Genomic DNA, 23,362 nt, shown 5'->3' with positions numbered 1-23,362 from the left:
AGATTAGGCGATTCTGACTCATGACTGGACAGATAACTTGAATGCTTGCTGTATGCAGGTGCCTGACCCCCCACTGGGGTGTAGTGGTGGACAGAACAACTCTCCTGACCTCAGGCTCGTCCTGCTGAGGCGGGGACACACGGTAAACAAGTCACCTCAGCAAGGTGAAAATCTAGGGCAGTGAAGGAAAACTGAGGGATGAGAGCTGTGTGAGGGTGGTGTTATTTTACAGCCTGGGGACGTTGTTCTTCGCAGTCAGGCTTGGGAGTCTGTGCGTGGGCGGGTCCCCGGCACAGACACTTGCCTTCTTCCTGGGCAGCTGCTTACACTGTGCACAGCCACAGAAGGGCAGTAGCAGGCCCTCGGTGCCTGTTAGATACCAGTCGTGCCAACTCCTGTCCTAGGTTCCTGGCTGGCAGTGACAACAGACTTACCAGCGGCCCTGTCCCCGACTTAAGGAGGCACAGTCTCCAGGGAAGGGGCCTGTGCCTTCACCTTTTTCTTCTTCCTGTTTTTTTTTTTTTTTAAAGCTCCATGAGTTGTTTTGACGCATGTTCCTGGTAAAGGAAGAATTGCTGTTTAAAGAAGTAGCTTGGTTTTTATCTTGATCTTCAAATGGTGGATGGCAGTAAACGCGGAAGCTCCTGGGATTTCAGCCTGTCTTTGTCAGTAGTGTACACATTTCCTGCGTTTCTGGCCTCTCGGCCCAGTTTGTGGTGCAGTCATAACAGCTGTCTTTTCTTGGGTCCCTCGTTTGTACAGTCTGTGTGCTGGGCACACTGTACCCAGCAGCACCACTGCCCACGGCCTCGTGCAGGTTATGTTGTAGCTTTAGTTTCCCACAGAAGATGGCAACAATAGGAGTGTCTCTCATCTCTGCTTAGTTTTGAGATTCTAGCATTTGAACAAGATGCATGTAAAATGCCGCAGCAGTGCCTGGTACCTGTCTCTTTTCCTTGTTATATTTGTATGTAAGTGTCACGTCTCGTTTTTATAGAGAAGAAATGGTCTGGAGCAGTAAACACCCCACAGTGTCAGCTGTGATCAGTGCAAATTGCTCAGATTTGTGTGCTGCTAGTCCCTGTGTCTCTGTCCTTCATGTCCACCTGGCCTTGGGTGGGATTATTCTCTGGTTTCTCGTAGGTGCTGGCAAGTCCCTGGTTGGTGTGACAGCTGCGTGCACTGTCAGAAAACGCTGTCTAGTGCTGGGCAACTCAGCTGTGTCTGTGGAGCAGTGGAAAGCCCAGTTCAAGATGTGGTCCACCATCGACGACAGCCAGATCTGCCGCTTCACCTCGGACGCCAAGGACAAGCCCATAGGCTGCTCCGTTGCCATTAGCACCTACTCCATGCTGGGCCACACCACCAAGCGGTCCTGGGAGGCGGAGCGGGTCATGGAATGGCTCCGCACTCAGGAGTGGGGCCTCATGATCCTGGACGAAGTACACACCATCCCAGGTGAGCAGGGTGGGAGCTGAGCTGCCCACTCAGTGAGGACCCGCACTGATTTCCAGTGGGGGGTGAGGGAGGGACTCGGCAGTACGCCCACCTCGCTGGAGAGGCCTGCTGGGTAAAGCTTCTAAGTGAGTCCTAAGATGTGGGGCTGGGTCGGGGGTGGTGGGCAGGTGTGCACTCTCTGCTTCCATAGTCACTGGCCCAGGGGGTCCTTCAGAAAGTGGTATCTTTCTTTTTCTGTCTTATTGCTGCAGTTCAGCTTGCTCTTAACCTATGGTCTTCCAGAAATGACTGTAAAGTCCTTGCGGTAGTGTTGTTTGTTTTATTTGAAGGTTGTAGTTTTCATTCTTAATATATTACAGAAGCCCTACTTCTTGTGTTGCAGGCAATCCTTTTATTTAAAACAGCTACATTAATGCGATTTATATACCCTAGAATCCACCCACTATAAGGATACAACTCAAGAGTTTTAGTAAGTTTATGTAGTTGTGCAGCCGTCGGTCACCGTGGTCTGGTTTTAGAATCTCTCCCTCACACTCATTTGTAGTTCTTGTTTTCCTCACTGGCCCCAGGCAGCCCCGAATGGCTTTCTTGCTCCATAGCCGTTTCTGGGAACATCCGGCATATTAACAAAATCAGGTGTATTTTCTTGTATCTGTCTTCTTTCACTTCACATAATGGTTCATCCACATTGTAACGTGCATGTATAGTGTGTTTCTTTTTATGGGGACAGAGTCAGGAGTGCAGTTCCCAGGCTCTTGGCCTCACGTGGAAAGGTGCTGGCTTGGGTAGCAGATGGCCGGCAGCTGTAACCAGTGAGCCATTGGACACTGATATAACTGCTGTGGCTACCTTAGCAGAACGAGGGGGCTAGCAAGAAGATGGTGGCTGAGCTAGTAAGCGGTGGAGAGCGGGTTGCGGATCGTGTGGCTCCTGCTTCCTGTGTCTCCAGCCCAGCTGCCAGGGAGACTATAGTGGTATGACTCCCCTACCGATGGCTCCATGGGTGTTCCTTTTTGGCCTTACCATGTCCTGCGTTCTTATGTGGGGAGCGGGAACTGAGACCCTGCATGACACCCCGCATGACACTTTTATTCCAGGCAAACTTTTCTTGATCAGACAAACTGTTGGTAAATGAAGTGTCAGTTAGAGATACTGTGAATGAAATGAAATCAGAGGCATTTTCACATGGAGTATTCAAAATATTGTGAAATGGTTCTGGCATCTGTTTTTTTCTATTTAATGAGCACATCTGTGTATCTGAAAATGCCTAGATGTCCCCAGTATACCTAGATGTCTACGCCACAGGTAGAGATCAGTGGTCTCTCAGGTAGAAGGAACAGGGTGCAAGGTTCTGAGGCGGGAAAGTGCTTGGCATGGTGGCCCTGTGACTAGAGGAGAACAGAGAGGAGAGCAGGCAAAGCCGAGGTTGGAGAGGGGCAGGCAGAGTAGTGTGTTGGGGCAAATCCTGTTGGACCTCGTAGGTCATGGTAAGACTTATATTCTGAGTGGTAGGGAGCCATTTGAGGAATTTGAGCAGAGGTGACATAGTCTGACTTGGTGCTAGGAAACCATCACCCTGGCTTCTGTGCTGGAATAGACTGAAGGAAGCAAGGATAGCAGCTGCTACATGGGTTGGAACCCCAAGAAGAGGCTTGACCCAGTAAGAACGAAGGTGATCTAATTCTGGATGTGTTGTGAAGGTGAGGCTGACAGGGTGGATGTGGGAGCTGAGAGACAGAAGTACAGGATGACTGTAAGGTTTTTGGCCTGAGCACTTTGAAGGAGGGAGTGGACATTAGCAGAGAGGGGGAAAGCTACAGGAAGAGCAGGTTTGGAGGACGATATTGAGGAGTTGGCTTTAGACATGTTAATTTGATGGCCTATTGGACATTCAGGCAATGGCAACAACATTAGAAAATGGGCAGAAGACATGAATAGACGTTTCACCAAAAAGTATATACAGATGCTAATAGGTATTTGAAAAGACAGCAGCATCATTAGCCCTCAGGGAAATGCAAATTAGTACCACAGTGAGATGCTAGTATACACCTATTAGAGTGGTTAAAATGAAAAATACGGACGATACCCAGTACTGACAGAGTACTGAGCAATGGGAACTTGCACACATTGCCAGAGGAAGTGCAGAATGTGCAGTTGCTCTGAGAAAGTTTGGCAATTTATTAGGAAATTACCACATGACCCCGCAGTCCTTCCCCTGGGTGTCTATCCTAGAGAAATGAAAAATCAGTTCACACAAAAACCTGTTTGTGAATGTTTATTCCAGCTCTAGTCTTAATCTCCAAAACCTAGCAGCAGGCGCCATGCCTGTTAGTGGGTGACTGGATGGTGCGTCTGTCCTTGGGAGCGCTGCTCCACAGTGGGAAGGGAGACACTTGCGTGCAGCCGCCTGTCGGAATCTCAGGCCGCTCACTGTGGGGTTGGCCAGTCCCCAAGGTTACATAGCGTGTGATGCCTTTGATGAGACATCTTGAAAAGAAAACTGTAGTGATGGGGACAGATCAGTGGGTGCCAGGGGTGGGGTGAGGAGGGTGTGGCTCTAAATGGAGGGCATGCAGGAGGTTTTGGGGTTATGGATTGGTCTGTATCCTGATAATCGTGGTTACACAAATCTGTACATGTGTTAAAATTTATAAAACCGATCCCACCCACCCCCCAGGAAAAGGTCAGTTTTACTGTGTAATAATTTAAAAACTAAAAGAAAAATAAATTGGAAGAGGGTGGGTATTAGTTCTGATTGGATTGGAAATTGATGATACAGAAAATCGTATCATCTGTGTTTGAAGTTTAGGAAGGCTTGAGGCTGTAGTTAGTATATGTTGGTGTTCCTCTTTAACCTGGGTCCCAGGCCCCAGAAGGTGGCAGCCAGGCTTGGGATTGGTTACCTGGTAGTGAGGTTATAGCGGTGTGCCCCACAGTTCACACTCACCATCTGTGTCTGTATCTTCCCTGTGGTCCCCTGGGTCATCTTGTCCGTGGTTGGATAGAAGAGTGAAACCAAACAGCTCTGAATGAATTTTGAGTTCAGGCCCTGTAAGCCCCATGGCCTGACCACGCTCACCAGACCAGAGCAAATGTGAAATAAGGGAATTCTAGCAAATCAGAATAAGTTCCTGGACTGTTAAATATTTACCACGTTGTTGAGATTTATCTCAAAAGATAAAGACTGCTGTGTTCTTTTACAGATCTTCCAATAGGAGCCCTGTCAGGCCATTGTATTAATAAGTTCTTGGCATATATTGGCAAGAAGCACTTGGCATATATTAAGCGCTTAATGCATGGGAGGCACTGTGCCAATTTCATTCTTTTAACAAGTATTTATCGAGAACCTTTTAAGTAGCAGGCACTGTGCTTGGCAAAAGTGGGAGGGACAAACAGAGTCACACAAATAAATGTCAGGTGATAACCATGACATCATGTCCAGTGAAACAAGCGACACACAAAAAGTATGTCCTGTGATGCCATTTTTATGAAATTCAAAAAGGAGGCAGACGTCCTCGCTGATACCTGAAGTCAGTCATGGTGTCCTTGAGGGAGAGTGCTAGTATTGACAGGAGTCAGAGCAGAGACTTCTGGGTATTCAGAACACTCTTTTTTATCTGGGTGGTTCCACAGATAATGCATATGTATCTGGAAAAATTTATCAAGCTGTACCTTTCATTGTATGTATGTTCTTTCCCTGTGATGGCCGTCATGGCTGTCAGAGCGTAGTGTCATCGGTGCTGCCCCAGGGAGGGCTTGTTTCTGTCTGCAGTAACCAGGCAGGGTCTGACTTGTGCTTCCCTGGGGCTCATGATCCCTGGGCTTTCCCCAGTGCTGCCTCCCTGGACCCACATTAGGTCGTTGTCTCCAGGGTCGTGCCTACCATGTCTTTCTGATGTGGGGGTCCTGGTCTGGAGTCCTTGGCCACCCTTTTTTGGAACTGGCACAGTCCTTGGAGGTACTTCTGACACTGGTTTTTTGTTTGTCTTCCAAGCATGTGTGCAAACCATATTAGGCCTCAGTATGTGAAACTCCATGAGACCTGGACATTTACTTGGTGTTAGCCAGCCCTCATTTCACTGTTCTTATGTTTTTGGTTTGAGTTTTGGTGCAGTCTGACCTCTCATTCGTCAGATTGTTAATCACTGTTATCATTAACCTTACCTTTATTTAATTGTATTGCAAGGTAAGTATCACTCAAACACTTTAACCTTCCTTCAGAGAACAGTTGAGCCTTGGACAACTCGGAGGTTAGGGACACCAGTGAGCCTATGAATCACGCAGATTCCCAACCTTGGGTCAGAAATACAGTTAACCTTTATGTAACCATGTGGTTCAAAGTTCTGTTGTTCAAGAGTCAAGTATTAGAATTTTTAAAAGGTGAGCTATGGTAACTCGTAAATTAGGTCTTTTAAAATTAATATCTCATGCACTTTTATGTGTTTATTTAATTTGATAAATCAAAAGAAGTAGAACATTTCCAAAGAAATGAAGACAGGAAGTTGCTGGTTGACCAAAATGAAACTAATTGGAGGAGTGTGGAAAAGGGAGTTTCCTGAAGTGGGTGGAGGGCCTGGGTTCAACTCTCACTGTTTTCTTCTTGGTTTCTGAGAAGGTAGGAAGCTGAGCAGATCATTTTGTTCCTCTGACCCCCCAGATACCCAGCCATCTCCCAGGTGTCCTAGGTGCCGGTTTCAGGGTGAACAAATCCCTTGCATAATTCAGAGCTCAGTGGCATGCTGAGTGTTGTAGTTCGTGTTTCAAGCTGCTGTTGGTACTCCTGCTGACAGGTCTGCGGTGGTGGGGAGAGCATGGGGTTCGGCGGAGCGGGATTCAGTGGTGGGAAGAGCATGGGGTTCACTAACTTGGAGCTTCCGGAAGCTCTAACTTGGTTTCACTAACTTGGTGCTTCTCCCTCTTGTCCTCTTGCTCTTTCCTGCCTTCTTTTGCTGAGGTCTAGCAGGGATGATTTGGCATTCCCATACTGTCATTCCTTTCTAGAGCCAGATTCCTATGGTCCAGAAAGCCAGGGCTGAGCCCATGTAATGTCACAGGCCACTGTACGTTGCAAGGCTGTGTGTAGTACTTGAGCATTTAAACAAGTGACAGTGTGACTCGCCAATTGTTTCCCTAGCCAAGATGTTCCGGCGGGTGCTCACCATCGTGCAGGCCCACTGCAAGCTGGGATTGACTGCAACGCTCGTCCGGGAAGATGACAAAATTGTCGACTTAAATTTTCTGATCGGGCCCAAGCTCTACGAAGCCAACTGGATGGAGCTGCAGAACGTCGGCTACATCGCGAAAGTCCAGTGTGCAGAGGTAGCTTGGGACGTGACTCAGACCCACGGTCAGGCCCTCATGCAGTCCCCTCAGGCTCCTGTGAGCGGCGGTGTTCTGCCACTGCCCAGGCATGAGACAAAACCCTGTCGGGGCGGCCAGTCAACGGTGAAGGGAAGTTGCTCATGCAGGCTAGGCCAGCTCCAAGGCCACGCTCCTCCTTTCTGAAAGGGAGCTCTGTAGCGTGTTCCTGCCCACCTTCACCCAGGCCATGCCCAGGCGCCAAAAGCTGTTGGTTTTGATTCACCCAGAAGGTGCCTATGACTTTGATCATATTATTTCTGAGAAGACATTTTCCCAATATTGTTGTATAACGAATACCTGCACAGGTATATGTTAAAAATACATGTTCAGAAGCAACAACAGAAATCCTTTCTCGCACCTTAAAATGCCTGTCACTTGATGGCTACAGTAGGGTGGCCTTTGTCCTGAAAGGGTGGGTAAAGCTAAGTGTGAGGACCCTGTGCAGGAGACTAGCTCTGTTGCAAAGCTTCCCTTCCCTTTAGTTGTGTCTGTGCAGTCACCACCCATCTCAGGAGATAGCACTGCCAGGACCTTGGGGGCTCTGTTCCTCTCTAGTTGCGTGACCCCTGCCAGGGCACTAGTGTCTTGGAGCTTAGCTTTGTCATTCTTTTGCTTTTCCTTATTATTTTACCTCCTGTGTATAATTCCGTAAACATATGTTGTTTCGCTTTGCCTTTTTTTAATCTTTCTGTTCGTACAAATAGAAACGGGTTATGTATGTTGTGTGACTTGTTTGCTCAGTATTTTTATTCTTTGCATAATGCATTATTTTTTTTGCTGATGAACATAGCTGTAATTCATTCCTTTGAATTGCTCTGTATTATTCCATTGTGCAAATATACCACAATTTGGTATGTAATGGAATATTACACAGCAGTAAAAATACAAAAATCTTTTCTAATGTTGACAGACATTTGGGTTGGTAAGTTTTTTAACAGGTTTACCAAGGTTTAGTTTAAATTCCATGACATTCACCTATGTAAGTAAGTACTGTGATTTATAACTTCTGTGATTTTATTAAATGTAGAGTTGTGTAGCTATCCCCACAATCCAGTTTTAGGACATTTCCGTTATCCCAGAAGTGACCATTTGCAATGTGTCCCCACCTCTACTCCCGCCTAGCTAGCCTCTGATTTATTTTCTGTCTCTGTAAATTTGGAGCTTAGTGTTTTTGCTGTAATGACAATATTGCTGCAAATATTGTATCTGTTTCTTGGGACGCTTGTGTCAGAGTTTTTCTAAAACTTGTTCACACTGTGGACTGACCCTGTAGTAGGTGGTGACATCACTTTGGTGGGTCATGACCAGGATAGAATAGAATCTAACAGAATGCATAATATGTATTAAGGGTATATGTTATTTCCTAAAACTGTGTGTGTGAATGTTTAGTTTGTGATGTAGAGTGATCCAAGCTTGAAGGCCACTGCTCTGGCAGATACACCTAGCAATAGCATTGTGGTGTCAGAGACTCTGCAGATGTCCACTTTCCTAGTCACGTCACGGGAAACTCTGTTTTCCAAAGTGACGGTACCAATTTAACACTGAACACTGGCGAGTGAGGTCGCTCCATCTCTAGTACCTAATATTGAATTGTTTTCCTTTAATTTTTGTTAACCCCGTAAGTGTGAAATGGTATTCGTTTATGGTCTTAATTTGTATTTTCTTTTTTACTAAATACATTGAGAATCTTTTTATATGTTTTTTTGCCATTTATGTTTCATAGTCTGCGAAATGCAGGATTTTAAAGATTTTACTGTGGAAAGAGAATTGCTTTGGTTATAAAGAAGTAGGAGTTATTACAGGATATGACCCAGAGGGAACCAGAAAACATTAACAGCAAAACTTAATGATTTGAGCTCAGCACCGAGTTTGGCATATAGTGATGGCAGATAATTCCACAGTGGTGGCAACATGAAGAAGTGGTTTGTGGTGATCACACAGAAGTGGCACTGGAGTCCGTCAGTGGAGGCTTTGTGGCCTATGCCAGTGCAAAGCTCCCCGAGGGCTCTTTATATGTGTACACAGCCTTGAGACCTTTAAAACTCATAGCACTTAAGTATACTTCCCTGAGCTTCCTTTAGCTTGTTAGCAGCCCAAGCATAGAGCCTGGCACAGAGGAGGCCCTCTGGAGTGTTACTGCCATTCTGATTTGGATGCTCAGATTGTCTCAGATGTGACCAGTGGGGGGACTACCTTCAAGGTGGCTTCTATGTCCCATCCTTCTTTAAGCACTTCCTTGCTTTCTGGCCCAGCAAAATATTTCTGACTCATCTGGTACTTGCCCTGCCCTGGCCCTGGAATCAGCCTTTTCTCCACGGAGCTTTTCAGTAGAGAATGTAATTTAACACACCAGGATCTGGGTGCTAGGTGTGTTCGTTGCCAGGCTCACTCAACAGACAGAGCCAGGATGTGTGTGTGCTGTTCTGCATGCAGTGCTGTGTGTGGACTTGTGTGTCGGGTGTGATCTAAGTGGGAAGTATTGCTCGCATCACTGGTTGAGTTCTGGTTTCCCTCACTTGGAGCTGCTATGAAAATAATTCCCTGGATATCGATATCTTTGAAAATCTTTGTGAACCGATTAACACAAAAGAGTGTACTGGTTCAGCTTTAGGTACTAGGTTTGGTTTTGTGAGTGTGTGTGTGTGTGTGCAGTTATACTGAGATAATCACATACCATTGGTTTTGTTTTAATTTGTTTTAAAGTTAATTTTGCTAAATGAATGGTCTTCAGAAGTTTCCAATCAGGTGATGTTTAAACTTGGAAACTGATCCCCGGTTCTTACTGTATCACAGGTTTGGTGCCCGATGTCTCCTGAGTTTTACAGGGAGTACGTGGCAATCAAAACCAAGAAGCGCATCTTGCTGTATACCATGAATCCCAACAAATTCAGAGCTTGCCAGTTTCTGATCAAGTTCCACGAAAGGAGGAACGACAAGATTATTGTCTTTGCTGATAACGTGTTTGCCCTGAAGGAGTACGCCATTCGGCTGAACAAGTAAGGGTGGGGAAGTTAGGTGTTGCTTCTAAAGCCAGTGTACCTCCCCATGTGAGAGTGTAGAAGGTCCCTGTTTTTTTCTCTAAGCTCTCAGGAATTTCCTAGGATCTAAAGGATCCTGTGTCCCCCGTCCCAGAAACCAGGCAAGACAGAGGAGCAGGTGGTTGGAGTCAGGTTAGAGCACGTAGATATGGGAGCTTGGTCACCCTGAGCACAGGGACCAGGGGCTAGAGTCGTGCTGCTCTACAGCCGGGCTCCAAAGGTGGGCACGAGTTGTCATTGGGAATGTCAGGCCGAGTGAGCATTCTAGGTGGGCCAGGGACCAGGAAGGCAAGGCAGCCTGGGCCAGCATCCAGGTGTGGCCTGGCGTTGAGAAAGAGCTTCTTAGGAAACACCCACCAGAGTCCTCCCCAGCCTGCAGCCCCACCAGGGTGAGGAGGAAGAGGACCGACCTTCCTGCTGTACTGACAGAGGGCTTCAGCTGCTGTGAGCAGAAGAAGGCACGGCCCTCTGGAGACTGGCCTTCGTTCTTGTGGGGTAGAATGCAGAGGGAAGAATGCATTTAGACTACCTTTTCTTTAGCAAGCTGTGCTTTAATCCTCACCTCAGCATATGAGGTCATTGTATTGTTCCCGTTTTATAGATGAGAAAACAGACACAGAAAGATTAAGTTTCTTAAATTTCTGAAATCGCACCTTTTTTAATTTAGAAAAGATTTAATTTTTTTATCGGAGTAACATAGATTATTATGAAAAACAGGAGTTCTTTGTACCTGTTTTCCCACCCACAATTCCTGTTCCCCAGAGGCAGCCACTTTCAACTCTTCTCTGTTTACCTTCGTATTGCTAAGTAATAATTTATATAGCAATTTCTTGATTATTAATTATAGAAGTGACCTATTAACTTCCTACTACGGCAGTTGAGAATTTAGCTCTTTCATACACCATTCCTCTGGCCCCTGTGTTCCCAAGTATGTTTGGGGTTAAGTTAGTATTCAATGTTACATTATTTTATGGTATAAATATTGTTCAAACCAAGCATATAGTGTACTAGGGTTACATGTTCTTTTTTTGTAAACATTTGTTTTTTTCTGGAGTTAATAATTGCCTCATTCTTGCTTTTGTTTGGTTTTCTCTCCACTTAATTACTCCTCTTCAGACCTTTCATGCAGCCATAAACTCCCTCTCAGTAGGGTCAGACCTGTCAGCTAATCTCTCAGTCCCTTTCTTCTTTGTTTCCCTGGTCGGATCCTTGCCGCACTTGGTCCTGCTCTGCTCTGGCCTGCTTGCTCCCTAGGACTAGAGATGCTGCCCAGCTGTCATCTTTGGGCTTCCCTCTGTCATCGTCCTGTGTATTCCCTGTACTCCCGCCCCTGTTTCTATATCTCCCGTTTCCTCCTTTTTGGTCACTCATTTTGATGAGTGACTTGATTCACCAGTAGATTCCGGAGAGAACTTACATAGGAGGAAAATTTTTTAAGACTTTGCTTGCAGATGTCCTTATTCAGCATCACACTTGATCAGTAGTTTGGCTGGGCCTCCGAGTGTTACAGGCAGAGTTCGTTTCTCTCTCGGGACCCCAGTGCAGCTGCTGGGAAGCTGGCTGCCCTGCTGACTCCTCCCTCTCTGCATGTCATTGCTTGTGCCTGTGCGCTCCCCTCTCAGGAAGCTTTCAGAATCTTTGTTTTCTTTTTTGAGATTTCAAAACATTGTCTACTTAGTGTTGTCTTTTTATCCTCTTGTGGTGGGCCCTCAGTAGACCCCTTCAGTATGGAAACTCATGTGCTTCAGTCAAGAGTTTGTCTTTTCTTTGTTACTCATCTTCTGTTTTCTCTGGTCTCTCTTTTTTGAATCCCTGCTGGTAAGATGTTAGATCTTCTAAACAGCTTCTCCAAATGGATCTTTTTTCTCCTATTTTTTACCCTTTTGTCTTCCAACCCTTCTGTTGAAGCTTTTGTGAATTTCCAAGTGTTCTTTATTGCTAACTGTTCTTGTTTCATGAGTACAGTGTCTTCTCTGGCGGGGAGCTGTTAAAGCTTTTAAAGCTTTCTTCTGTTCCCTACACAGTCTGTCTTTTTTTCAAATTTTTGTTTGTTTTGATTGTTTCACCTTCAGAGCACTTCAGATTTTTGGTATCCCTTGGTCGTATTTTCTTGTTTAAGAGCCAGTCACTAGAAAGTCGATTCGCCTTCCTGCATAGCTTTGCGGGTTTGCGGACCTGTGCACCTCACCATGGCATGACTGGGCAGGGACCTGGCAATTTTTCAAGAGCTTGCCAAGTGCTAAATCTCTGGGTCTTTTCTCTTGTGGGGGACAGTTTCTCCAGACATGTGTCTTCTGGTCTCCTGGCCATCAGCGTGTGTGTGGGGGATCCCCTTCATTCTTCAAGTGGTGGGGGGGTCCCCTTCATTCTTCATGTGATGGGCAGGTCCCCTTCATTCTTCATGTGGTGGGATCCCCTTCATTCTTCATGTGGTGGGGGAGGGTCCCCTTCATTCTTTATGTGTGGGGGGAGGTCTCCTCATTCTTCATTTGGTGGTGGTGGAAGGTCCCCTTCATTCTTCACTTTCATTGCCTCTGCCCTTAGCAGTGCCTGAGATTCCTAAGTACAGAGCTCCTGCTCAGAGTCCAGGAAGTGAGCCTTTAGGTTTTTTCCAGGTGTGAGGAAGTACTCCTCGCTGCTATTCCTCATACACACACCCTGCCAGTCCTATGTCTGCAGCCTCCCCACCACGTTCCTTTAGAGGAAGCTGGTGACTAGTTCCCAAATGCTCTTGTGTGCTGCATAGAAGGTGCACTGGTTTCTATTGGCCTTCCCTCCTGCCAGCTTTGGGCTTCTGCTTTCTCTAGTCCCTAGCTCATTTACCATGCTTGCCTCCATCTGCGTCTTGACTTCCCTGGTGTTACTCCCGTATTCTGCTGTTACTTCTTCTCCTGTTATCTTTGCCCTTGTGGGTTTGCGTCTTTTTCACACTTTATTTATTTTGACATTAAATATTACATTAATTTCAAGTGCACAGCATAGTGGTTAGACATTTGTATAATTTAATAAGTGATCCTTCTGACTAGTATCCACCTGGCACTGTACATAGTTAATTCCCATATTACTGACTGTATTCTCCATGCTTTAGTTACAGCCCCATGACTGTTTTGTAACTACCAATTTGTACTTCTTAATCCCTTCACCTTTTCCACCCTGTCCCCCATCCTCCTCCCATCTATCACCCCAACAAATCTAGTACCCATCTGACCCCATACATAGTTATTAAATAATATTGACTGTATTTCTTATGTTGTATTTTATATCCCTGTGATTACTGTATAACAGCCAATCTGCACTTCCTAATCCCGTCCCCTTTGTCACTCACCCCTAACCCCCCTCCAGTCTGGAAACTATCAAAATGTTCTCTTGTATCTACGAGTTTCTGTTTTGTTTTTTGTTCTTTAGATTCTGCATATAAGCGAAATCACATTGCTTGTGTCTTTGTCTGTCTGACATACTCCACTCAGCACAACACCCCCCAGGTCCATCCATGCCTCCGCAGATGGCAAGGACGCATTCCCATCTACGGCCGAGCAGTATTCCATTGTGCATATGTACCACCTCCTCATTATCTGTTCTTCTATTGACGTCTAGACACCCAGGCTGCCTCCACATCTTGGCCATTGTAAACAATGCTGCAATGAACATATGGATGCACATGTCCCCTCGAAATAGCATTTTGGGTTTCTTCAGATAAATACCCAGAAGTGGGATTACCAGGTCCTTCTTTGTCTCTTGTTATAGCCTTTGATTTAAAGTCTGTTTTGTGTGGTATAAGCATTGCTACCTCAGCTATTGTTAACATTTTCATGAACTATTTTTTGCCCATCCTGTCTGGTAGATTGCTTGTCTCCATTTTGGTTAGTTCTTTGTCTGGAGCTTTGTTGTGTTCTTTTATTTGGGACATTTTCTTTGTCTCCCCATTTTGGCTTCCTCCTGTGTTTGTTTCTATGTATTAGGTAAATCTGCTATGTCTCCCAGTGTTGGCAAGGTGGCCTTATGTAGTAGGTGTGGGGCCCAGTGGCACAGTCTTTCTGGTCACCAGAGCCGAGTACTCCGTGTGTGGGTTGTGTGGGTTGTGTGTGCCCTCCTTGTGTGGGTTGTGTGTGCCCTCCTGTTGTAGTTGTGCCTTGCTCACTGTTTGTACGTCAGTGGGAGGGATTGGCCCTCAGGCTGATTGGTTGTGAGGACTAGCCATGACTACAGTGGAAAAGCTGTAGTGCAAGGGCTGACTCTACAGGTAGAGCAGGGTTCACTTTAGCAGGGTGCTGGTACCTGTGCCATTTGCTCTTTTGGTGTGTCATCGTTGGATGCGGCCAGGTGATGCCCTGGCTTATTCTGAAGGTTGCCACCCAGTGTGCCAGCCCTGGAGCCTCCTGGGAGCAACCTGCTGCAGGCCAAGTTTAGCAGCAGTCTGTGCCCTGCCTGAGGCCACCTTGGATGAGCCACATAGCAACCCGCAGACGGCCACTGCCCACACTGGGCTTAGAGGTGCCTCGAGAGGCCAATCTGAGAAGCGAGTCTGCCTGTTGCTAGTGCCAGGCTTAGGGCTGCTCACCACAGGTATGGATCATGCTGAAGCCAGATGCTGCTTGTTTGGGTTTTGCGAACCTTAGAGAGATTTTATGAAAGTTAGCAACATGAGCTAAAACAGATTGTTTGTACGAAAAAGCCACTGAAAGTGGCATGGGCTGCCCAAAAGTTGGGTGGAGTGGGGTCTCCTGGAGTCACTAGGGCAGGACAGATGAAAGGTGATAGCCAGTTTAATGGAGACTCAGATGTGGGGTCTGCCTGGGTCTGCATACCGGGAGAAACAATGACTCCTGCCATCCCTTCCATCTTAAAGAAAGCTTCCCCCTCAGCCCTCACTAAAGCCAGGTTGTTCAGGTGTCCCTGGCACCTTTCGAGCTACTGCCCCAGCGTTGTAGCTCAGAGTGAGTGAGTCCGTCAGCGAGTAAGTTTGTACACGGGCCCTTTAAGAGGTGGGCCTGGGACTCCAGCTGCCCTCTGTCTCACTCAGCCCCAATATCCACTGGTTTTCACAGCCAGAAGTGTGGGGACTTCTCTTCCCAGCATTGGAACCCTGGGCTGGGGAGCCTGGTATGGGGTGGGAACCCCTCTCTTTTCTGGGGGAAACCTCCACAGCCGAGACATCCGTACTGATTTTTAATGGTGACATGCGGGTGTGGGACCAGACTGTTTTGTGTCTCTGCCCCTCCTACCAGTCTTGAGGTGGTTTCTTCTGTATGTCTGTAGTTGTAGGGCTTTGATTCAGCTAGACTTCAGGTGATTCTCAGTGATGGTTGTTCTGTAGTTCAGTTGTAATTGATGTCCTGAGAGGAGGTGAGCACAGCTTGGACCTACTCTGCAATCTTGACCGGAAATGGATTTTTGTCTTTTTAGTCCTTTACTGCCACATTAGTGTCAATACGAGAGGGCAATAAGACAGTGCATATATTTACTGTGTCATATTCCCTCCTTACCCCTCTCGCCGCAACCCCCATTTTAGTACTCTGTCCAGATTCTTCCTGGAGCCTTCCTCAGGTTTCGTCCCCACACCTACATTTGAACACACCTGAGGCTTGTCCCTTGGTTGTAGCCTCCTGCTTATCTGCCTGGTCAGGGACACCGATTTTACCAGCACTGTGGAATCTGAGCCTGTCTGGCATAGTGAAGGGCAGCAGGTCGTGGCAATCTCATGGATGCCGGAAAGATAATTACAGCTTTTATTTATCTTTATTTTGTGTACCTCTGGCCTTTAAATGTAAGAAGTGTTCTTCTCTGTCTTGTTTTCTTGCTTTAAAATGATCCTTTGGATCCTGAGCAGCAGGGAGTCTCCGAGCTTCCGGTCTTGATAAGAAGGAATAGATGTCACTAATGTACTTCACAGGAGGGCCTGTTAGGTGATGTGGTATGTAAGGCAGTGGGTGGGACACTTTCTGTGGAGTCGGATATGCTGGGTGTGACTCCCAGCAACTCTTCCTAGCTGTGTGACCTCAAGAGTAGTGTTCACCTGTCTCAGCCTCCTCTTGCTCTGTCAGGTGCACTTACCACCACCCACCTTGGAAGATCCACATGCCTATCATCTAGTAGGTGTTCAACAAATGTTAGGTGCTCTTCTGAAGAATGGTTCGTCTTCTGTTTCATTTCCTGTGTGGGAAACCTTCAGAAACTGAGGGCTCTGTTGTGTTCTCCTGATGATGGGGTGGAAGGAAAAACACCTAAAAACCTGGGTATCGAGAGACAGGCTCTTCTGAAGAGTGGAGTTTCCCAACCTTTTTCACAGCATAAGACACATAGAAAATAATAAGATTAGTGTGGTGTCCTGAACACTCGTGTAATAGCTTGCAGTGGTTGGGATGACTGGAGGACATCAGCCTTTTGTGTCCAGCTATCCCAAGGTCCTGCCCAACTTCCCCATAGGCAGTGGGTTTGCTATTTCAGGTACATCCGTTAGCAGTTTCTGGCACAGTGGTGGGAAGCGTTGTGTGGAGGATCAAAACTTGAGCCTTCTGATCCTTCCCTGGGCACTGTTTGATGTGGATGGGACCTGTAGACCTGATAGCTGTTCTCTTCGTTGTCGTCGTCGTATTCACTGTTATTACCCCTGGGAAGCTACAGAAACCAGGTCATTCCGTGAATGGCAGAAGAATGGCATTGCCAGGTGCCAAGAGGTGATGACCAATGAGGCCGTCAGATAGGGTTGTGCCCTTTGGCAGAGAGCAGGGAATTAAAGAGTTGTGAACTTAGTGTTATAGGAGGTCAGTGGGGAAAAGTTTGTTCCTTTCTACTCCTGCCTTGAGGAATGCCTGTGTCATTTGGAAACAGTTGCTTCCAAACTTGTTTGCAAATAACAATATTTCCTTTGCCACTCCCATTGGGCTTCATGAAGTCTGGAGGATTCTCTTTTTATAGACGCTGAGCTTAGAGCTAAAGGCGTTAAAGCAGGAAAGAGCACAGTCCAAAACCAAAAATGTAAAAAAGGGAATCCCAAAGGGAATGGTAACTTGAACCTCAGCTCAGTGGGGAGGGGATGAAGTGTGTGTGCGCGCGCGTGTGTGTGTGTGTGTGTGTTGGAAGGGTGGTTGGGAGGGTATATTGCCACTCATTTTTATGGGTCTCCTGATATTTGTGCATGACAGGGGACTTCCTAGGAAAGAGAACTTTGTAGAAGCTCTTTTTTCCCTGATGTGTTTTTCAGGATAATTGAGGAATGATTCTTTGCTCTTCCTAATACAGCTTTGTTCTTCTCTAGACCCTATATCTATGGTCCTACCTCCCAGGGAGAAAGGATGCAGATTCTGCAGAATTTCAAGCACAATCCCAAAATCAACACCATCTTCATATCCAAGGTCCGTGTGGCATGCAGTGTGGTGGTGAGGTACCAGCAACCCCCAGGATCGGGGGGCACTGGGTAATTTCTGGGCAGTGAATTGGTGTTTGTTGAAAGAGCATCATGTGTCAGTGTTCATTTTCACATGTTCAGTATCTGGGGAATGGAAGAAGCAGATTTAGGGTTTTATGTATTACGCATAATCTATGAAGTCCTTTTGCTTGACTAAAGTTTTTCCTACCTCTTTTTGGGTACAGGAATTTTAAGTTGTATTTACTTTATAAAAGGGAAAAAAGTTCATTTTTTTTCCCTTTTATACTCTGGCAGAAGTAGGTATTTGGATGAGGTTCTCTCTGTGGAGCTGGGAGATTCCTGTGGGTCATGGGCAGCCATTGCCCAGGCTCCCGGTGAGCCTTGGTGGTGGTGAAGCTAAGCACAGTGCAAACTCGTATACGGCCAGCTTGGTGATGGTTTTAATTTGCAATTAGAAGCTGTGGCCCAACTGTTTAGAATAGTCATTCATATTGAAAAAGACCCAGAGTCCAAAAGAAATGAGGTTTACCTCAGGTGATCATGGCTGTGTCTATAAGCACCAAACTTTGACGTCTGTGGGGGAATCTAGATGGTTGGAGCCCCCAAGCTGAGGCAGCTTCCCAGTAAGAATCCAACCCAGTGCAGGCAGTGGCCCCCACTAGGTCATGTGTCTGACATGTGCTGCTGGTCTCCAGTTAATAGTGTGGATGGTTTTCTGCAGTCCTAGTCCTATAGCAAAAAGTAAGAATCACTGACAGAACCTCTGTTGATAGGGTCCTCTTGTCTTTGGGGACCCTAGCCACACTGGAAATGTGGCTGAGACAGATGGTGGTGACTGTGGCTCCTGATAGCTTTAGGACACCTCTCAGGAGAATTCACACTTTGGAGGCCTCCTGCCTCCAAAAGACCATGGTACAGAGAGGAGAGGATGGTGATTGTTTTTCTAAATTTAAATTTGAGGCCAGTTGAATTTCTTTTCTTTTTGTCTCATATGTAAAAACCTTCCCAGACACATAGCTGCTTCATTTCTGTAGGTGGGTGATACATCATTTGATCTCCCAGAAGCAAATGTTCTCATTCAGATCTCATCTCACGGTGGCTCCCGGCGACAGGAGGCTCAGAGGCTAGGGCGAGTGCTCCGAGCCAAAAAAGGTAAAGACGGTCTTCCCCATTTTGCTCCAGGAGGTCTCTCCTTTTAGTCCACCTCAGACAGGAAGAGGGTAGGGAAAAACTGCCTGTGCATTCATGATGGCAAGCTTGAGCTCCTGGGCTAGGTATACTCTCAGGGAGGGCATACCTACCGAGGTCTCCTGGGCCCTTGTTATTTCTCATGCCTTGGGGGTGACTATGTGGGTGTTTTCCATGGCAACCGCCTAGAACTCACATGGATATTCTCTAAGCTGAGCACTTGTGTTGGTAGACAGTAAGAGGAGCCTGGGTAGCAGTGCTTAGTGATGTGGACCTAGAAAGGAGAAAGCAGAGCTGGGCCTCCAGTGGAAGGGTGAGACCTGGAAGCTGTCCCCTGGACCTCCAGTTAGGAGTAAGGGGAGGGCCTGCTAGGAACAGTTTGGGCAAGCACAGGTGGATACCTCCCTTCACGCCTGTGAAACGTGGTGCCCTGAGTCATAGCTTGCAACGGGGCATCACAGGCCCAGTGAATGAGGAAGCAAAAGGCGTGGATTCTCTGCTTGTTAACTGTGGTAAAGGGCTCAGACCTCAATTGTGGGCATGGCAGAGACTGACATGGTTGCTAAGAGATGGCATCCTCCTGGGACACAGGCCCTGTCCTCAAGGAATTCACTTAGGAGGCATCTGGACTGCTAGGATGTTTGAAAATGACAAGATCAGTGAGCACATGCTGGAATCGTGCTGTATTCAAATATGTTTAAGAAGCAGCTAATTGATGTTGTTTAAAATAGTGACAGGGTAACTTATAAATAACAAGCATGGAATTCGTCACCAAACCTTGGGCAAGTAGTTTGTCTGAGCTTTGGTTTCCTATCTAATGTAGGAGTGGCAATCCTTCCTTGCAGGATTATTATGAGGAACGAGACTTGCATAACAAAATATAGTAGGCTGCTGGATAAATTGTAGCTTTTATAAACTGACAAGCATATGTGAAAGTAATATATCACTTATTCCTTACTCTTCACCACACACCAAAAAAGATAAAAATATAATTTGAAAACCCCTTTGAAATTTGATTAGAATTTTATTCTTTTTAAATATCATTTGACTCATTTTACAAGGCCAGTATTATCCTAATACCAAAGCCAGAAAAGTATAGAAAAGAAAATTATAGGCCAATATCCCTGATGAATGTAGATGCAATAATTCTCAATAAAATACTGGCAGACCAAATGCTAGCAAACTAGCAATGGTTAAAGGTTGAAAACTTTTACTGTAAGATCAGGAACAAGACAAAGATGCCCACTGTCATCACTTTTATTCAGCATAGTACTGGAAGTTCTAACCAAAGCAGTCAGGTAAAAAAGGATAAAAAAAGGCATCAGAATTGGAAAGGAGGAAGTAAAATTGTCTTTGTTTGTAGAGGACATGATTTTATATACAGAAAGTCCAAAAAATTGTTAGATCTAATCAACAAATTCAGTAAAGTTTCAGGATACAAAGTTAACATACAAATCAATAGTGGAATGACGTCATAAAAATAGCAGTGGGAGGTGAGCCTTTTGAAATCTCCCCTGGAATTTACAACAGATTGAACAACTTTAATTCCACAAAGGTCTCCCTGCTCAGCAGACAGGCAAGATGAAGAGGCTCACTACTGAAATCACTTAAAAGTGGGCAAATTGTGCGAGTGAGTGAGGCAGGAGGGAAGGGAGAAGTGCAGAGACGGAGCCGCACGGGCACAGGACGCAGACCTAGCTCAGTGCTCCGAGCTCGCTGCATCCCGAAACTACCGCAGCTGCCGGACAGGGAAGAACTTGGACTGCTGGGGTTCCGCTTATGGCACACAGGGCTGAGGGGACAGCATATAATACGGCTGAACCCAACACTCACAGCAGAGACCTTGGAGCAAAGACTGAGGGAAGAAGGCTGAAAACAGTGGTTTAAGCCCTCACTGCTGAGCAGAGAATGGAAGCCTTAGGCACTGAGACTAGCCACCGCCTCCCTACCCTCCCAGAGCTCACCCCGCCCCCTCGTGCCCATGCTAGAAGCGGAACAGTAGCAGTGTCAGATCAAAACAGCAGAATATTTGGAGTTCTGAGAACTGTGGTCGGCAGACACGGACTCCACGTGCAACTAGTCCCGGCAAAGGGGAGGGAGCTGTGGAAGCAGGCCTGGCTGTGGTGGTGGTTGCTGGTGGGCGGATCCCTGAAGGAGTAAACAGAGCTGCTGAAACACACGGGCTCTGAATCTGGCGCAGGAAGAGCTTTGGAACTTCAGAAGCTCTCCATATTCCCCCACAGAGGCGGCGCCCTATGACCCAGGTGAACTGTTCACAGAGAAGCCCGCCTTCCAGGGAATTGCCCCATTGTGTGAGAAGCCAGAATAGTGTAGAGGAAACATAACACTACAGTGTGAGAGAGAATAAAACATTCTACCAACACCTACCGGAAAACAAAAGAAAGACCTCTTTTTATCAACCTGTTGCTGAACCCACTCCTGTCGATGTCTAGGAAGAGAAATAATAAACCATTAATTGCCATGAATAACCAAGGCAACAAGACAGCTCGGAAAGGAAATGAAAAGTCTCCAGAAAATGAACTTAAAGATACGGAAACATGTGACTTAAATAACAGAGAATTCAAGATTGCTGTTCTGAAAAAACTCAGTGAGATTCAAGAAAACACAGAAAGGCAGTGTAATGAACTCAGAAACACAATCAAAGAACAAAATGAACATTTTTCCAAAAAGATTGAAATTTAAAGAAAAAACCAAATGAAACTTCTGGAGATTAAGAACTCAGTAGAAGAAATTAAGAATCAAATAGCCAGCTGAGGTAGTAGAGTTGACCAGATGTAGGAAAGAATCATGTTATCGAAGATAGAAACCTGGAAATGACACGGATGGAAGAAGAAAGAGACTTGAGACTTAAAAGAAATTAAACAACTCTACAAGAACTTTCTGACTCCATCAAAAAGAGCAATATAGGAATAATGGGCATACCAGAAGGAGAAGAAAGAGAAAAGGGAACAGAGAGTATATTCAAAGAAATAGTCGATGAGAACTTCCCCAACTTGTGGAAAGAACTGGATCCTCGAATCCAAGAAGCAAATAGTACACCTAATTACCTCAATCCCAACAGGCCTTCTCCAAGGCACATTGTACTGAAGCTGTCAAAAATCAGTGACAAAGAAAGAATCCTCAAGGCAGCCAGGGAAAAGAAGACGGTAACCTACAAAAGAAAGCCCATTAGATTATCATCATATTTTTCAGCAGAAACTCTACAAGCTAGGACGGAGTGGAACCAAATATTCAAACTATTGAAAGAGAAATTATGAGCCAAGAATAATGTATCCAGCAAAGATATCCTTTAAAATATGAAGGAGGAATAAAGACCTTTCCAGACATATAGAAGGTGAGGGAATTTTCTAATTCATGACCTGCACTACAAGAAATACTGAAGGAGCCTATTGGACCAGCAACAATAGGGATAATTTGTGGCAGCCAAAACAAAGGGGGGAGAGTAAAGGCCTGAACCGGAATATGGGAATGAAAAAAGGTAAGAATGCTGAAGAAAATGGAATACTCTCAATATGAAACTTTCTTTTACATGAACATCCTGGTAACCACTCAAAAAAGCTCCAGAACTGAAATATATAACGTAATAAAAGAAGAAACAGAGGGAAAAATCATAGACTACAACCTCACAGAAATAATAGACAACAACAAAAAGGCAAAGAAACAATGGAGACACAGTCTTACCAGGGAGCTAATGATAGAATAATAGGAAATCCTCACATATCAATAATCACCCTAAATGTCAATTGACTGAACTCACCAATAAAAAGGCACAGAATAGCAGATTGGATCAAAAAACTAAACCCAACCATATGCTGTCTCCAAGAGACACATCTCAGCTACAAGGACAAGCATAGACTCCAAGCAAATGGTATCCGGAGAAAATCATGTGTAGCCTAACTGATATCAGATGAAATAGACTTCAGGATAAAAAGGTAACAAGAGGCAAAGATGGACATTTCATAATGGTAAAGGGGACTATACAACAAGAAGACATAACAGTCAGCAATATTTATGGCCCCAGTTAGGGAGCATCGAAATATACCAAGCAGCTATTAACAGAACTAAAGGGAGAAATTGACCAAAACACAGTTATAGTAGGGGACCTAAATACATCATTGACAGTTATGGATAGATCATCCAAACAGAAAATAAATAAACAGCAGCTCTAAATGACACATTAGATGAAAAGGACATAATTGACATTTATAGAGCCCTTCATCCTAGAACGTCAGACTACGTATTTTTTTCTACTGTACATGGAACATTCTCAAGGATAGACCATATATTGGGGCATAAAACTAGCCTCAGCAAATTTAAGAAGATTGAAATCATACCAAGCATATTTTCTGATCACAAGGCTTTGGAATTGGATATCAACTGCAAAAAGAAACCAGGAAAAACCACAAATACGTGGAGATTAAACTACATACTTTTAAAGAATCACCAGGTGAAAGAAGAAATAAGAGGAGAGATCAGAAGATACATGCAAACAAATGAGAATGAAAATACATCCTACAAAAATGTTTGGGATGCAGGAAAAGCAGTTTTCAGAGGGAAATTTATATCATTACAGGCCTATCTCAAGAAACAAGAAAAATCCCAAATAAATAACCTCACATTACACCTTAAAGAACTAGAAAAAGAAGAACAAATGCAACCCAAGGTCAGCACAAGAAAGGAAATAATAAAAATCAGAGCAGAACTAAATGAAAGAGAGAATAAAAAGACAATAGAAAAAAATTAATGTGACAAAGAGCTGGTTCTTTGAAAAGATTAACAAAATTGACAAACCCTTGGCTAGACTCACTAAGATAAAAAGAGAGAAGACACTAATTAACAAAATCAGAAATGAAAAAGCGAAAGTTATCACAGATGCCACAGAAATACAAAGGATCGATATACTATGAAGGACTATGTGCCACCAAATTCA

At 45.3% G+C, this 23,362-nt stretch overlaps 1 protein-coding gene across 2 annotated transcripts in view; it reads left to right on the top strand.

Moving 5' to 3' along the window:
- ERCC3 (ERCC excision repair 3, TFIIH core complex helicase subunit) overlaps window positions 1–23,362 on the top strand; it is a 46,266-nt gene that overhangs the window by 4,757 nt on the left and 18,147 nt on the right. For both annotated transcript variants that reach the window (XM_033102318.1, XM_033102317.1), the window contains 5 exons: window positions 1,144–1,458; window positions 6,593–6,777; window positions 9,613–9,815; window positions 17,113–17,209; window positions 18,258–18,375. In XM_033102318.1, coding sequence (XP_032958209.1) covers window positions 1,144–1,458; window positions 6,593–6,777; window positions 9,613–9,815; window positions 17,113–17,209; window positions 18,258–18,375 — 918 coding nt within the window. The remainder of the gene's footprint in view (window positions 1–1,143; window positions 1,459–6,592; window positions 6,778–9,612; window positions 9,816–17,112; window positions 17,210–18,257; window positions 18,376–23,362) is intronic.

Source organism: Rhinolophus ferrumequinum, unplaced genomic scaffold (genome assembly GCF_004115265.2).
Source record: "Rhinolophus ferrumequinum isolate MPI-CBG mRhiFer1 unplaced genomic scaffold, mRhiFer1_v1.p scaffold_84_arrow_ctg1, whole genome shotgun sequence".
NCBI lineage: Eukaryota > Metazoa > Chordata > Mammalia > Chiroptera > Rhinolophidae > Rhinolophus > Rhinolophus ferrumequinum.
This window is presented reverse-complemented; position numbering and strand designations above follow the sequence as displayed.